The sequence below is a fragment of the Dermacentor andersoni genome, chromosome 11 (genome assembly GCF_023375885.2).
Source record: "Dermacentor andersoni chromosome 11, qqDerAnde1_hic_scaffold, whole genome shotgun sequence".
NCBI classification, from domain to species: domain Eukaryota; kingdom Metazoa; phylum Arthropoda; class Arachnida; order Ixodida; family Ixodidae; genus Dermacentor; species Dermacentor andersoni.
In genome coordinates this window covers 66972506-66986697 of record NC_092824.1, presented here as the reverse complement: position 1 = coordinate 66986697, position 14192 = coordinate 66972506, and the positions used below count along the sequence as shown (strand labels likewise).

The following is a 14192-nucleotide window of genomic DNA, read 5'->3' as shown; positions in this document are numbered from 1 at the left end:
AGTATAAGTCATGAGACAGTTTAGGACAAATTTATACAGCTTTAATTCTAGGCAGTTTGTGTGTGTGTGTGTGTGTGTGTGTGTGTGTGTGTGTGTGTGTGTGTGTGTGTGTGTGTGTGTGTGTGTGTGTGTGTGTTTGCACACGCGCGTTGCAATGACGTCATTGTCGCCATTTTGTATGTACATAAAATTTTTTGATCCGTAAGCATTTCGATAAAAATAGAAAAAGCAATGTAGCAGTATAGTAATGGTAAGCACAAAATTAAGAAGTTCTTAATTTTTTAAAGGTTACTTTAGTTAAAAATGTGCGCTTTTTTTTGTTTGCTCTGCCACTCTGCTTCAAGCAAATTATTGCATCTAAACGTCCAGTTAATCATAGTGGTTGCTTATTTATTTGTCTATGGACTCTCGTGTATGTATTTCGCGTGTTTGTACTTCATGTGCGCTTGCCTGTTAAGATTTGTTTGACGGCAACAGCTCATCACCGTGAACGATGGATGACGAAGCCGAGACATACAAGCTGTGGAGGATTCGGAAAACCATTATGCAGGTATTCAACCCGAGGCGCTCATTCATCGTCGTGCATTTCGTCGTAGCCGGCGCCGGGGAATGCCAATATGGCAGCCCCCAGGGCGCGATGTTTCGTATACGAACCTAATTCTTCTGCGCCGATTTCGTTTCGCGTGTTCTTTAGCTGTGCCACGACAGAGGATATCTGGTGACGCAAGATGAATTGGATCAGACCCTGGACCAGTTCAAGCAGCAGTTTGGCGACAAGCCGAGGTAAACAGCGGTACTTTCCAGACGTCAACTTCCTGCCTCCCCGAAGTTTCTGCAGTGCGCCGTTACATTTCGCGACTTTTCTTACAATTATTATTATTATTTCAGTGAGAGGAGGCCCGCGAGGAACGATCTTATCGTACTCGTTGCCCACAATGACGATCCTACTGGTGAGTCAAAGTTCCTTATTTGCTGTTGCTGTCGGGATATAATGCAATAAGCTACGACAACACAGTACAACGTGCATACTGGTGCTTTCCAGTATCGATGAAGCGCTGCTGAACGAGCAGCGCAGTGATCTATGTATGCAGTGTAAACGGCAGCACATCGCATATTCCTTTCGCCATTTCGATTACCCTACAAAAGTCTGCTTCCTATCTTTTCGATAGTCGGCGCGGTGTAGCAGGCCAGACTGTCACGCTATAGCCTCTCCAGACCGAAATGTCGTAGTCTAGTTATGGCAAGAGCAAGATATTATCGGTGGCCATTTGAAAGCTGATTTGACGCAACATACTTAAGGCAAATCGCAGCGAATGTACCCTCCCTTATTTGTTACTTGCCTTCAACTGCACCTGTGGACACGTCCTTTTTCCTATATCGACTTTCTTCTACTGACACTTCTGCTTACTTTCACAGATCAGATGTTCGTGTTCTTTCCTGATGAGCCCAAAATTGGCATCAAGACGATCAAAACATATTGCCAGCGGATGCAAGAGGAGAACATTACGCGTGCCATTATTGTTGTGCAGGCAGGCATGACGCCATCGGCCAAGCAGGTATGGTCAACTCGATTTGCTAATTCGTTACTTGTGTACGTCTCCGTGTGTTTTTTTAACTTTTTGAGACCCCATGCACATTATATTGCACGTTGCCTTCAGTCTTTTTCAAGATTAACACGGAAGTGATCACTCAAAATATTCATCCCAAATATGAAGTCTGGTGTATGTGCAACTGTACAGAAGGGGTTTACTTATAATCGTGTCATCCGTTTTAGAGAAATTGGACCCTAAATTGCTCTAGACCTCTGTGTTATCACAGACGGCAGAATGCGACCTTGAAGTGTGTTTTAATTCCTTGAGATTGCATGAAAATTCAGGATACAGCAGCACCATGGCAGTCTTCATTGTTCCATCTTCATCTTAACATTTAAGCAATGAAATGCAGTTTTTACCACAGAAAACATGAGATGATTACTTCTTCCATGTACATGGAGATGTAGCGTTTGGCACCTAACCGTAATATTTGAATAAACAAATTCCTTTCATGTTCGTAACATACCGTTACACAACAACTAGCTTGAAAAGCGATTATATCCCATAGCTGTGTTCGAGTCTTAGGAGGTTGAAAGGACACTAGGATTAATGTTAAGCCATATTAAGTTGTGCTTCCTCAATAGCAGTACAGACACACTTATTGTGGGAGAAGGCTTGGTAAGTCAGAAAAGACATACAAATGAAAGATGGGTGCTGACTGCAGCCTCAAGTTCCTGCACCAGCTGGATTCTGGCAGCCTCTTCTCTAAAAAGTGTACAGATTCAATGCAGTGTCGAGATCTAAATGACATGAAGCTTGTTTGTATTAGCGAGGTAGCAGCTCTAGCGCGCGACATGAGTGCGGCCTTGTTGCCTGTAGCTGTTTTTTATTCATGTACCCTAAAGTCCCATATGGGCATTACATAGAGGTGCCACAATAAATCAGTGATAGATGTGAATCAGTGACTTCTCAATCCACAATCCTAATGGTGTGAAATATGGCTTCGAATTATTTGAAGATCATTTTGTGCTATTCATCGAAGCAGGTTACCTGGATTAGGCAGCAGGCTTCAAAAAATAGAGTGCAGAAGCCTAACCTCAGCGTTATGTGACACATGGGCATTTGCAAAATTTCAAGGACAGCCATATATAGTTGCAGCACCTAGTTGGCAAATTATCCAATTAAGCTTTGCTGAAGCTTAATAGGACTTCTTCTAGGGCAAGTTGGTGGTTTGTTAGACATTGTTCTGGAGCAGTAGATAAGACATACAAAGGGAAGGACGGACATACAAAGCACCAACTTATTTAATAACGCAAAAGAGAGAGCATAGCACAATTCTCACGCACATGCAACACACGACAGATGGCGACACAGTGATGGCTTATCTCTATTGCTACAGCTTTACCTCAAACAGGTGCATCTCTGAGGGATACAAGGGCATCAAAGTGTCATTGACACATGTGGGACCTTTAGTTCTGATAAATTCTGCCTCAAGAGTTCATGTGCTGTCTTTTTTTACCACTCCTGTCTCATATTCTCCTTAGATGCACCTGTTTGAGGCAAAGCTGTTGCAGTGGAGACGAGCCAGCACATTCAAGCCATCTGTCTTGCATTGCATGTGTGTGAAAATTGCATTATGCTCTCTTTTGCATCATTGAATCAGTTGCTTTGTATGTGCGTCCCCATCTTAGTATCGTACCCGCCGTGGTTGCTCAGTGGCTATGGTGTTGGGCTGCTGAGCACAAGGTCGCGGGATCAAATCCCGGCCACGGCGGCCGCATTTCGATGGGGGTGAAATGCGAAAACACCCGTGTACTTAGATTTAGGTGCACGTTAAAGAACCCCAGGTGGTCAAAATTTCCGGAGTCCTCCACTACGGCGTGCCTCATAATCAGAAAGTGGTTTTGGCACGTAAAACCCCATAATTTTTTTTAATCTTAGTATCGTCTCATCCAGTGCCCAAGAACAATGTTTTACTGATGCTCACATTTCCGAAAATAGTTCTGTCAGTTGTTTTTGTGTTGTCTGATATTCCTTGTAAAATATTATGATTCCTATTGGAATCATTGACCAGAAATGGCTAAAAAACTCGCGAGGGTAAAAATAATCTTGCACAGTCAACATGGGATTTCTCGTAGGCACTGTATTGCGGTATAATGGTACGCCCCCTCCAGTCAATCATTCAACTTCCTCTTCCTTTGCTCTACTTCTTTGCTCTGCAGGCCCTGGGAGACATGGCACCCAAGTACATTCTGGAGCACTTTCTGGAATCGGAGTTGCTCATCAACATCACGGAGCATGAGGTAAGCAAGTTCACAATTGGCAGTGCAATGGCACAATTGTGCTCCCAAATGTAAGAACTGTGAAGCATAGCCTTCAAACATTGGAATAAACAAGGACGTGTTATGGCTGAGGCACTCCATACCAGCACTGTACTCTTTCATGAGTAACTTGCAGCACTGCTGAAGGTATGAGGTGTACAGAGGCAATCCCTTGTGCAGGGGAATATAGTTCCGGGCATGACTGTCTCATTATTGGTAGGACTGAAAAGATTTATCTTTGCTTCGTACATGATACACTACAGCAATATGCAACGTGTTAGGCCCTTTGTGTATGCACGCTGTATACAGCAAATTACTGTAGCAACTGCCGCCGGTAACCGTAACAGCCACCCTAACCGTGATTATGTAGCAACATGGCAGTGCCCATACAGTCCAGACCACCTGCTTCGATCCGTATGTGTGTCTTTTACTGGCTCTCCACCCTCACAGCAAGAAATAAATGGGAAAAAACATCATTGCTTAGTTTCATCTCGTGCTAAGGTACAGCATTAGGTACGTTTCATGGTTAGCATTATTGAAATCAGCAGCTCTTTTTTTGACATTACTAGAACTACAGAGGCAGTACAGAGGCAGCGAACATTCTTACAGTTTTAATTGGTCTATGGGATCTTCGGACCTCAGAGGCCATATGACGTCGTTGTGGCTATGTCCCGACTGTAGCAATAGGTGGCGCTGACATCTCGAATGTTTCGGTAGGGTTCAACTCGTTCGAAACGAGAAGTGATCTCGAAAACACCACAAGGTTATCCATAATACTCTGTCGTCGAAGCGACCTGAGACTAAGCGAAAGCCGTTTACACAGTCATTTTCTATGAACGAAGTGCATTTTACAAGAGCAACACCCAATTTAATTCGAAGCGGGCAGCCGGGCTCACCGCCATGTTTTCACGCAAACTCCGCAAAACACGCAAAGATGCTAACGCTAAATCTAAGAAATAACATGCGTACGCTATACGCTATGGGTCGTTTAGTGTTCTGCGTATGTGCAGTGACGACCCGCCATTTTGTAGCATACGCAATGTTATAGCGTATGCTAAACCAAAACTGTCTATTAAGAGAAAAAATTGAGCTGGGCAGGACCTGTAATGTGCAGGTTAGATAACTAGTGGACTATTAGGGATACAGAATGGGTGCCAAGAGAAATGAAGTGCAGTCGAGGACGGCAGAAGACTAGATGGGGCGATGTAGGAAATTTGCGGGCGCTTGTTGGGATCGGTTGGCACAGGACAGGGGTAATCGGAGATCGCAGAGAGAGGCCTTCATCCTGCAGTGGACATAAAATAGGCTGCTGCTGCTGCTGCTGCTGCTGCTGCTGCTGCTGCTGCTGCCGCCGCCGCCGCCGCCTAACCTAAAATGATTTTGTATCAAGATTATATGCAGTAGTCCTCCGGTGAATTATTCAAAAAACAGTGTATGCATACTTCCTAGCCAAGCCAAAAAAATTGAAGTACAGGCTGGTTGTAGTCGTTTTAAACCTACAGGCCTGTGCCATGCTGGGGCACCACATATTGTGTGGCCTCTGTGGCTGTAGCGCTAGCTCTTCCTGTCTTTTCATCCTTCGGGGCATTTGGGACACCAAACAAAGACAACTTTGGCCCATGCTTCACGTAAACGTAGCCTGTTTGGCACCCAGGTACACAACAGTAGTTTTGTCGATGTCACAGCAAGGCATACTCATCTCTGCAATGCTGTGTGTGACAAGAAAACTGCAGGAAAAAAAAAATTCATGCAGGAACTCCTCTGGTAATTGTCCAAGGATGTGTAAGCATTGTGCCACTTGCCCATCTCCATGCAGCCCCGTGTCATTATCAATGCTATGGAACTTGATCCGACCAGTATAAACCCTTATCAGCCCTCATCAGTCATTTGCTTGTCATGTTCGATAGCAAAACATGATAAGGCAGATTTAATTAAGATATAGTTCGTTACGGCACTCAAACTCATGACCATTGATGATAATGAAAGTGAGTTAATTAACCACATTTCATTAATATCGGCATCACAGCACACTTTCGATCACGATCAAACCCAATCGGGATCGAATTCCTTGGCTGCAATTGGCTCCCTTGCACAAGCTGTGGAAGGAAGCCACTCGCAATAGAGAATTTCGATCCGAATCGGGCTTGATCGCGATCAAAAGTGGCGGTGTGACACCAGTATTAAAGTTAATTAAGGCACTTGAACCCACAACCTTTGGTGTTAATTAAGGAGAATTAGGCTTAATTTAGCAAAGCTGTTGCACATCCATCACTACATTTGCTGAGGGGGGTATGCAATGCTTCATTGATGGTTCGGATGCTTGTTTTGGGCTTGCTCTTTATTGAAACATATGCTGTTCGGTGTCTTGTATGAGTGATTTCAATGAATGATTGCTCTGTTTGCTTCACTTTGTTGAGCGCTTTTAGCCTCTGCCTTACGTGGGTATGGGCCATTCATTCTCTTACGTGACGGACAAATTTCTCGTTGGGTAGGCATAAAAATGCTTGTGTATTTAAAATCGATGCAACGATGTCCATAGCATGCCAACGCAGCTCTGTAACTTGAGCTTGTATGCTCCGGTGTAGCGTGGGCCGCTGCGCCGCCGCTCCCATGTTCCATTAAAGCCGACGCCAGAGCTGTCGCTCTGGCTATTGGAGAAGCACATAATGTTGACATTCGTGGAGCCACCGCACCGCATAGCCTCCACCGGCGAGTGAGCCCACTGCCCCCTTCAAGTACACTGTAGCGGTGCAGATGAACCCATCTTGAAGTGGTCTCGGCCTTCCCATTTGCTAAGGAGCCCTACAGCTTCCACGGTGCTGCAAGGAACTACTGAGATAGAATATAGTTGTGGTAGCATGTGTATAATCGATCCTCTGATTATGCTTCGTACAGAAAAATGGTTGTGCCTTAACAAAAATATTTTGCAAGAATGAGCATGCATGCTCATGGTTGACAGGTTGACATTGCCTTCATCAAAACTTTCTCAGGTAATTTTGTGTGCATTTTACTCGTTTTTTTTCCATCCCACTGTGACATTTCAGTAAATCATGAGCATTTGTTTTGTTCTTTTAATTCCTCTACTGTCCGTGCTACTTTACTCGTACTGCCTCAAATACACACACACAAGCAGCACATTTTGTAATTTTTTGAGTGCACTTATCCGCAAATAGTTTAGGGCCAGCTAATGGTATCATTAACCCTTTCATTGTCAATCACGTACCTATAAAACTTTGAGTTGCTGTCTATTCGTGTCACTGGCATCAGATAGGAATGTGAGGACCGTACCAAGGGAGCATTTCCCATTATTCGTGTCATTCTGGGCCTTCTGCATAACCATTAATAAACCGTTGTGTTCGTTTCATATCATCCAATAAAATAATACCCAACGCTGCAGGTGCGTCACCTCTGAAAAAGCCCGGCACTGAAAGGGTTGAAACTAAGGTGAAGTGCAGGCTATGCATTCTAAGCTCTTGGCTGCTGCTTGCATATTTATCACAGCAGCCACAATTTCATACTCTGCCTAGTAAAATGCACTTGCAGCACATGTACAGTTGGAAGCAGAAGTTTAGAGACACTGGCATCGGCGTGAAATTAGAAGCTTTTGTAGCACAGCAGTGCAACGTCAAATAACTGTCTGAATGAGTAACACTGGTCAAGCAGGTGCACATAGGCTGTACCACTTGATCTCAGCCTGTCTGTCTTGACTGCAAATTAATGAAAAAAATTGTGGCAATTCTAATAGACTTTGTTGGAATTTACACACAGTGAAGCATTGTTTAAACACATAAGTGTGCTGAAACGTGTGTTAGTTTCTGTGTTGTTATAATGTCAATGCAAGGTCATACCGCATCAACATTACAAGCTGTCCCTTTGAATCTGCTCAGGTGCGCGCACATATGCCCTCGCGCATTTGTGTTATGCAATGTGACTCACATGGCGATCGTCTCAGAGCTAGTTGGCATGATAAAAGTGGCCTAATGAGTTAGAGCTTTGAGCTACTGTGCTTGGGGACCGAGCAAGACAGCAGCAGCAGCAGCCATGGTCAGGAAAGTCCGGGAAGGTTCACGAGGCTTTTTAAGAAATTTTACAGCATCTGTGATCTTCATACTTTTGCTTGCAACTGTACTTTCTAGCTTAACCTAATGATTGGCTGCTACACGAATGTTAGCTTTGGCAAACTGCCATGTGGGAATGCTGGTTTGAAAGAACAGTGACATCACATTTTTTTTTTTCATCTCGCTTTCATCGATCGCTGATGACCTAATGACTATGATACGAAGCTTCATTCTATCTAGTAGGCAGAAAATATATATATCACCCTGTGATTTTTTATATCAAATAATTATGTGGTGTGCTGAAATTTGAGAAATTAGTAAGCATAGTATGGGGTCAGCTGATACATGACAGGAGTAATTATAGATCACTGGGAGAGGCCTTCATCATGCAGTGAGCGTAAAATAGGCTGATGATAACAATGGTGATGATGGAAAACTGGAGACAGAAATTGTGGGATCTTGGTATAGCCATACTGAAAAATGAATACGTAGTATCTCGTAGGCCCATGATTGACTTCAGAATGGTTTGCTGACACCTTCTTTCTTCCTTTTCTCATCTACAGCTTGTGCCAGAGCATGTGGTCCTCACCCCGGAGGAGAAAACTGAACTGCTTGCGCGATAGTATCCTTTTGCTCTTCATGTGTTTTGTTTGCATGAGTGTTCTGTTGTACTTGTCTCACTAAAGGTGCAATCGTCATCTGCATTGCTTTCGCTTGCATTCTTGAAAACCTTGTGCTTGCCACTTTTTTGTAACCTAGCTGTAGCGGACACACAGCACTCAAGGTGTGCAAAATAGATAGTGATTATTGTTTAGGGATAAGATAAGCCTGAAACAGAGTGTAAACATTTTTTAGAGTGTAGGGCAAAGAGCAGTAATACTTCCCACTGCCACTGGTACTATTCGAACCCATACCCCTACAAACAAAAACACAGAGCTAGGAACTGCACACTCTAACCACCATGCTATCGCACTGCATTGTTTTTCAGTGTTTTTGAAAAGATGGTGGCGTCCCTTGTGAAAGCCTCCTGCTGTCGCATAATTTAGTTTAGAGTTGGAGGTACTGTTAATGTCTGCTGGTCATTAATTTTTTAGCTGAATTTGTTGTGTGATTATGTCTTGTTTCCTACATGTGTTACTTAGTGAATTACTTTTTGTAGTGATAGTTACATTACGCCAGGTTTTCATCTCTTCGCCGTCACCGCACTTTGAGCCATGGCCACACTGTGATGTCACACCACGGCCCTCGATTCTCCAGCAACTCGGCTCGTCGCGGTTGCCGCGCGGCCACTGCACCTGCCGTTGGGCTCTTGCTGCACCCTCTGTGTGTCGTCACAGCCCGCGCTCAGCAGCTGTGATAACCGGCAGTATAGAAGGGGAGAGCTTGCATTTGCCGCAGCCATAGTTGAGGCCACAGTATGGATGGTGAGAAGTCGGCCGGCACTAAGTTTAATAACAACATGTCTAACTACAAGCGAAGCCTAAGCGTAGCCGTGGGTCTGTAGCTATCGCTGCACCACTAGGTTTAACCAGAGCTAAACTACACCCAATTTTTTATTGCTGTGTTATGTTGTGCTGTTCCTCTATCACAGAAATAAATCATCAGAATTCATCTTAGCCCTTTCTTTACCGTTTATGAGTATAGTCATCATGAGCAGAAGTGCCTTGCAATGTGAACAGCTGATGAGTATATCCATCAATATGCTTGTAGTTACAGTTGTTGACACTAGGTGGCCTGTGCACAGTCCTTGGTATTGTTGACTGCTTGAATCCTCACACTAAAGACATGGACTTGCCTGTATGCTACGTTTCTGGGAAAATTTGTACAATTTTTGTCATTTCCTGCAGTATGGAAAGAGTTAAGCAGGATTGTAGGGCAGTGACAACTTTCATGTGGACTTGTGGGCTGTTCACATTGTCAGCATGGTATATACATCGATTTTTCTTGACTGGGCCCTGCAATACAGCAAGTTGAAGGAAAACCACCTGATGAGGATCCAGGCGGGAGACCCTGTGGCAAGGTACTTTGGGCTCAAAAGAGGACAGGTACGAAAGCTCCTTGCACATTCCTTGAGTTGGGGGAATGCGAGTAGTGCCATGTGAAATGTCTATGATAGGGCCCGTCTACTAATTTGGAATGCATGATAGATATATTTTGTAGCATTCTGCTAAATTCAGGTGGGTGGCAAATTTTTGTTTTGCAAGACTTCTGGCACCCTCAGGATTGGCACAGAATATATTCGATAAAATCTTTTGTTTCAGGCTTTTAGCACATTGATTTGGTGATTGATTCAGCCCTGGGCTGCTATCTGCCAACTTTCCAGCTCGCTGAGAGAGCTGAGTAACTGCCCCAAAATGGCAGCACTCATAGGTTTAACTCCCGGGTTCAATTCCTGGAACAGGATGAATTTTAGCCTGCTGCCGAGTTTGCTCTTTGAGGACACCAAAATTACTCCCTTTGTCACATTTTCTCCAGTCACGTGGATAGTGTATTTTTTTTTCCTCTTTGTGAACCCTTGTGTTCCTGTAGCACTGGAGATATTCTGATGTGATGGGGATGACAGACAGATGAGGAACATGATGGCATGAACCACTTGTTCATTTAGCAAACTTGTGCCTTCTAAAGAAAGCTACACCTCAACAATGGCAATTGAGGCACTGAACCAATAGTTATTTGGTTTGTTGACATAACCCCAATTTAGCCCAATGGGTGCTGGAGAGTTTTCTGAAATGGAACAAATTAACAGGCTTTAAATTCAAGTGCTTCTTATTGGCAATTTGTTGCTGAACATTTAACACATTTTTAATGTGATAATGCAAACAATAGTTAAAACTTATGCAAATTAATCATTTTAATTAGGGCAATTTATGCTGCTTGAGCAACACAACCTCTTTGTCACTGCCATTGTCCTTTGAAGATACCTCACAATGAACATCAGAGTTCATAAGATTTCCTTGATTTTCTGCGTTGTTAAAAAAAATGTGTGGTCTTTTTCGCTGGCCCTCCGTGTCGAAAAACAAGAGATGCGAGCATCACCCGCATTTGATAAGCTTTGTCATGCCCTGTATGGTACAAAAACAAAACCTACCATAAAGTTTTAGTTTAACCAAGTTCTTACTAGATGGCGCAAGTAGTCTGTAGATTTTTCACGTTCATGAATGACCTCGGACACAGTCACGGGTGTGCATCGGCGTCCGTACAATGTATACTCGGGCACAGCACCTGAAGGCTAAAGGCTTAAAGAGCATTGCTGTGCATTCTAGCTCCACCAGTAATCGCTGCAGCAATGCTAAATTCAACAGCACTGTATGCATTACATGCATTCTGATAAGAGGGACCTGTTCTAGAAGAAACGGCAACCACAACTCAAGAAAAGCTTTGTGCTGCAGGCACATCATAGTATCCAAGAAATGGAAACATGGTAATGTAAATGACACAGCAAAAGCAAAAGAGGACAGAACAAATTGCAAGCAGTAAATAAACATAGTATTCATGGGCAATTGTCTGTTTAGCTTTTCATATTGCATATGCAAGAGCATTTTTGTTCACTAAAAAGATTAGTTAACTGAGACTCACTGAACCCTGTAACCCTATTTAAATTCTGTTGTGTGTGCCACAGAGGATTGGTGCCATTAAATGTCACTCATATCGTTTACTCATATCATCTATTGCCAAAACAAATCATCCCCTATGGGGATGATTTTGCTTTGGCAGTAGGCATGTGGCTCCCTTCACTGTTTCTTGCCATTGCTTCAGTGAAAGTACATTGCAAGAAAAACTGCATTAACATGCAAGGCTTCCTCACATCTAATGTTTGCCTGGTCATTACGGAGTTATAGATTTTGCAGACCCAAAGTTTGGGAATGGAAAGGCCTGGTTTATGAAAGAATGCAAGAAGGTATACAAAAGAAAGAAAAGGGTGCAAAAGAATGCATGCTGGGCATGGTGCTGTGGGTGCACAAAGTTTTTTAGGTGCACAAAATCTGAAGCTCCCTATTATATTTTCAGAGCCATGAAATAATCAGACGTATACAAATTACAGAAAAAAAGTTGTCAATTACTACCCCAAGAAAGTAAGAGGAATTGTTAAGAAGTAGTCAGTTACTTCTGCATTACTTCCCTCGAAATTTTTATTAACATTGCGTTGCAATTTGCATTGCAATTTTTATTAACATTAACATAGAACTAGCTGACCTGGCTCTTTCAGTGCATCCTCTGCAGTTCTTCACACATTGTGGAATTCACGCAATTCATCATGCAATTATCACGAGCAATTGCTTCTTAAAAATGTTTGTCAATCACCTTCCCTTGTTTTCTTGTCAAGATGGCAGTAGCAACATGGAAAGCTCCCTAGATGTGCATGCTGAAAGGAAGGGCAGTGTTATATTGTATGAATACATTGCGCCTAAGGTTGTCGTTACTCAACGGCGTGATGTTTGTGCTTGGATTCTTTATGAAGTGCAGTGCTTCATTGTTGCTGGGGCTCAGAGAAAACCCTCTCATTAGCGAAAAGCTCGAAAAATTGTCCTGAGGGGATTTCATGGCATCAACATGCAAAGTGCTCATTGCTATCAGGCCGTAGCAGCATTTGTTCAATTCATCAGCCAACATCAGTCCATCAGCATTAACATGAAATAGATACTGACTGCTCAGGTTTGCGAGACTGCAGCATGGCATGGCCATGGACGTTCTACTGTAGTTCCTGCCATATTTAAGTACTAAAAGTTTTGTTGCGTGTTACAGCTTGTCTTGTTAATAAAGTAATGCTTACACATAATTGGTTACTGAAAAATATAATTGAATCGCAGTTAGTGTTATCGAGCAAAAAAAAGTAAGATCAATGCAGAATTACTAAAAATTAATTAGAAGTAATATTTATGTGTAATCCTTGCATATTAGTCTTCAAATAATACACTAGTTCAGTATTCCATTCACTTCTCAATTATTTTCCAGGTTGTCAAGATCATCCGGCCTAGTGAAACTGCAGGACGTTACATCTCATATCGTCTGGTGGTGTAGCATAACCAAGTTCTTACTACATTTAAAAGGGTAAAGAGGCAGGAATCAGCTTGACACCCACAAACCATCGCCATATCCGTTGCTGCATCAGTGTCACTGTCCACCGCTGGGGAAGCCAGGTTGGCTCTTTTGGAACACAGTCATCCTCTGACTGCACCCGGTGTTGTGCTTTGTGATAAATGGTAGCTTAAGCAACTTTCATCACTTTGGAGACTTCGGACTAATTAACGAGCCAAAATGTGTCATCAATATTAAAACTATTCAATCTACTCATTGCATATCGTCAAAATGCGAGGTCACAAGTTACGCAGTCTGGCGAAACAGCGACATTAGTTCCATTTTATGATTTTCCACAGCATCATGTGCTGAACAAAGAATTTACTAAGGAATGTAAGCACACTTTTGTGAACATTCCTTGTTCCAGTGGAAGCTAGTGCATAGCTGTCACTATTGTACAGAGCATGAGCTGTGATTTTAAGCTGTCGTAAGAGATGCTGTAAAAGATGTCGCCGCACTATTTGTTGAAAGATGTTCTTGTGAATGTTATTTTCCTGCTGACTGCATTACAGTCCCTCGCCATTAGCACACCTTCCGTTTGTAGCATTTCTGTCCGGTGCACATCTTGGACCTAGCACAAGAGCACTGCGTTTACCTGTGGCAACACGCTTTGTATTTGTTGTATGGAATCAGCACATGTGGTTCAGCCAGCATGGGAATGATCTGCAAGATTTGCCTAAACTTTGACCTTCTTATTTCAGGCGAGCTTGTGGCGTTGCAAAACTATTTTCAACAAATTATTGCACATATATGTAATTCAATGGTTCACAATTATGTGTGTATGGGATAGTCTAATTGCGTTTGTGTGTTCAGAAAGCTATGAGTGCTTAGAAATCGGGAAAAAGAAAGTGTAATAAATAATTTTGCAAGAAAGCTTGAAATCACAAACCCGAAGTTTAGGCAAATCCTTTTACTGATCGCATGTTTTTTCCTTCATGACTAATCATCATTCCCGCCGTTGCTGTCTGATTGCAGTGCCAGTGGCAATTTCTTGGTAAATGTGAGAGAAATGCTTTAGCATTACGCCGCACCATTTGAGGTCCCTGATTCATGACTTAAGTGTATTCACTACATTGCAACGCTTTGATCCAGCAGCTTACTCTACATACTTCCCGCCTCTTTGAGAAGCAGTGCCAGTGATGGTGGTCCGGAGCAGGCCACCATCTAGTTACACTATATATATATGTATACACCAACTGGACGGT

At 43.0% G+C, this 14192-nt stretch overlaps 1 protein-coding gene across 1 annotated transcript; it reads left to right on the top strand.

Annotated features, from left to right (window-relative positions):
* The first annotated feature begins 395 nt into the window (after positions 1-395).
* Polr2E (DNA-directed RNA polymerases I, II, and III subunit Rpb5) lies at positions 396-13199 on the top strand. Its single transcript, XM_050168232.3, has 8 exons — positions 396-550; positions 695-783; positions 889-950; positions 1417-1556; positions 3755-3835; positions 8475-8533; positions 9878-9956; positions 12865-13199. The coding sequence occupies exons 1-8, from the start codon at positions 494-496 to the stop codon at positions 12928-12930; spliced, it is 633 nt and encodes a 210-aa protein (XP_050024189.1). The 5' UTR covers positions 396-493; the 3' UTR covers positions 12931-13199.
* Positions 13200-14192: the final 993 nt, after the last annotated feature.

What these genes read in the sequence shown, in the direction of transcription:
- Polr2E (XM_050168232.3), top strand. Translation starts at nt 494, where the DNA reads ATGGATGACGAAGCCGAGACATACAAGCTGTGGAGGATTCGGAAAACC. An exon ending in TCAACATCACGGAGCATGAG is followed by an intron (nt 3,836 to 8,474) that starts GTAAGCAAGTTC and finishes TCTCATCTACAG; the next exon opens with CTTGTGCCAGAGCATGTGGT. An exon ending in ACTGAACTGCTTGCGCGATA is followed by an intron (nt 8,534 to 9,877) that starts GTATCCTTTTGC and finishes CCTGCAATACAG; the next exon opens with CAAGTTGAAGGAAAACCACC.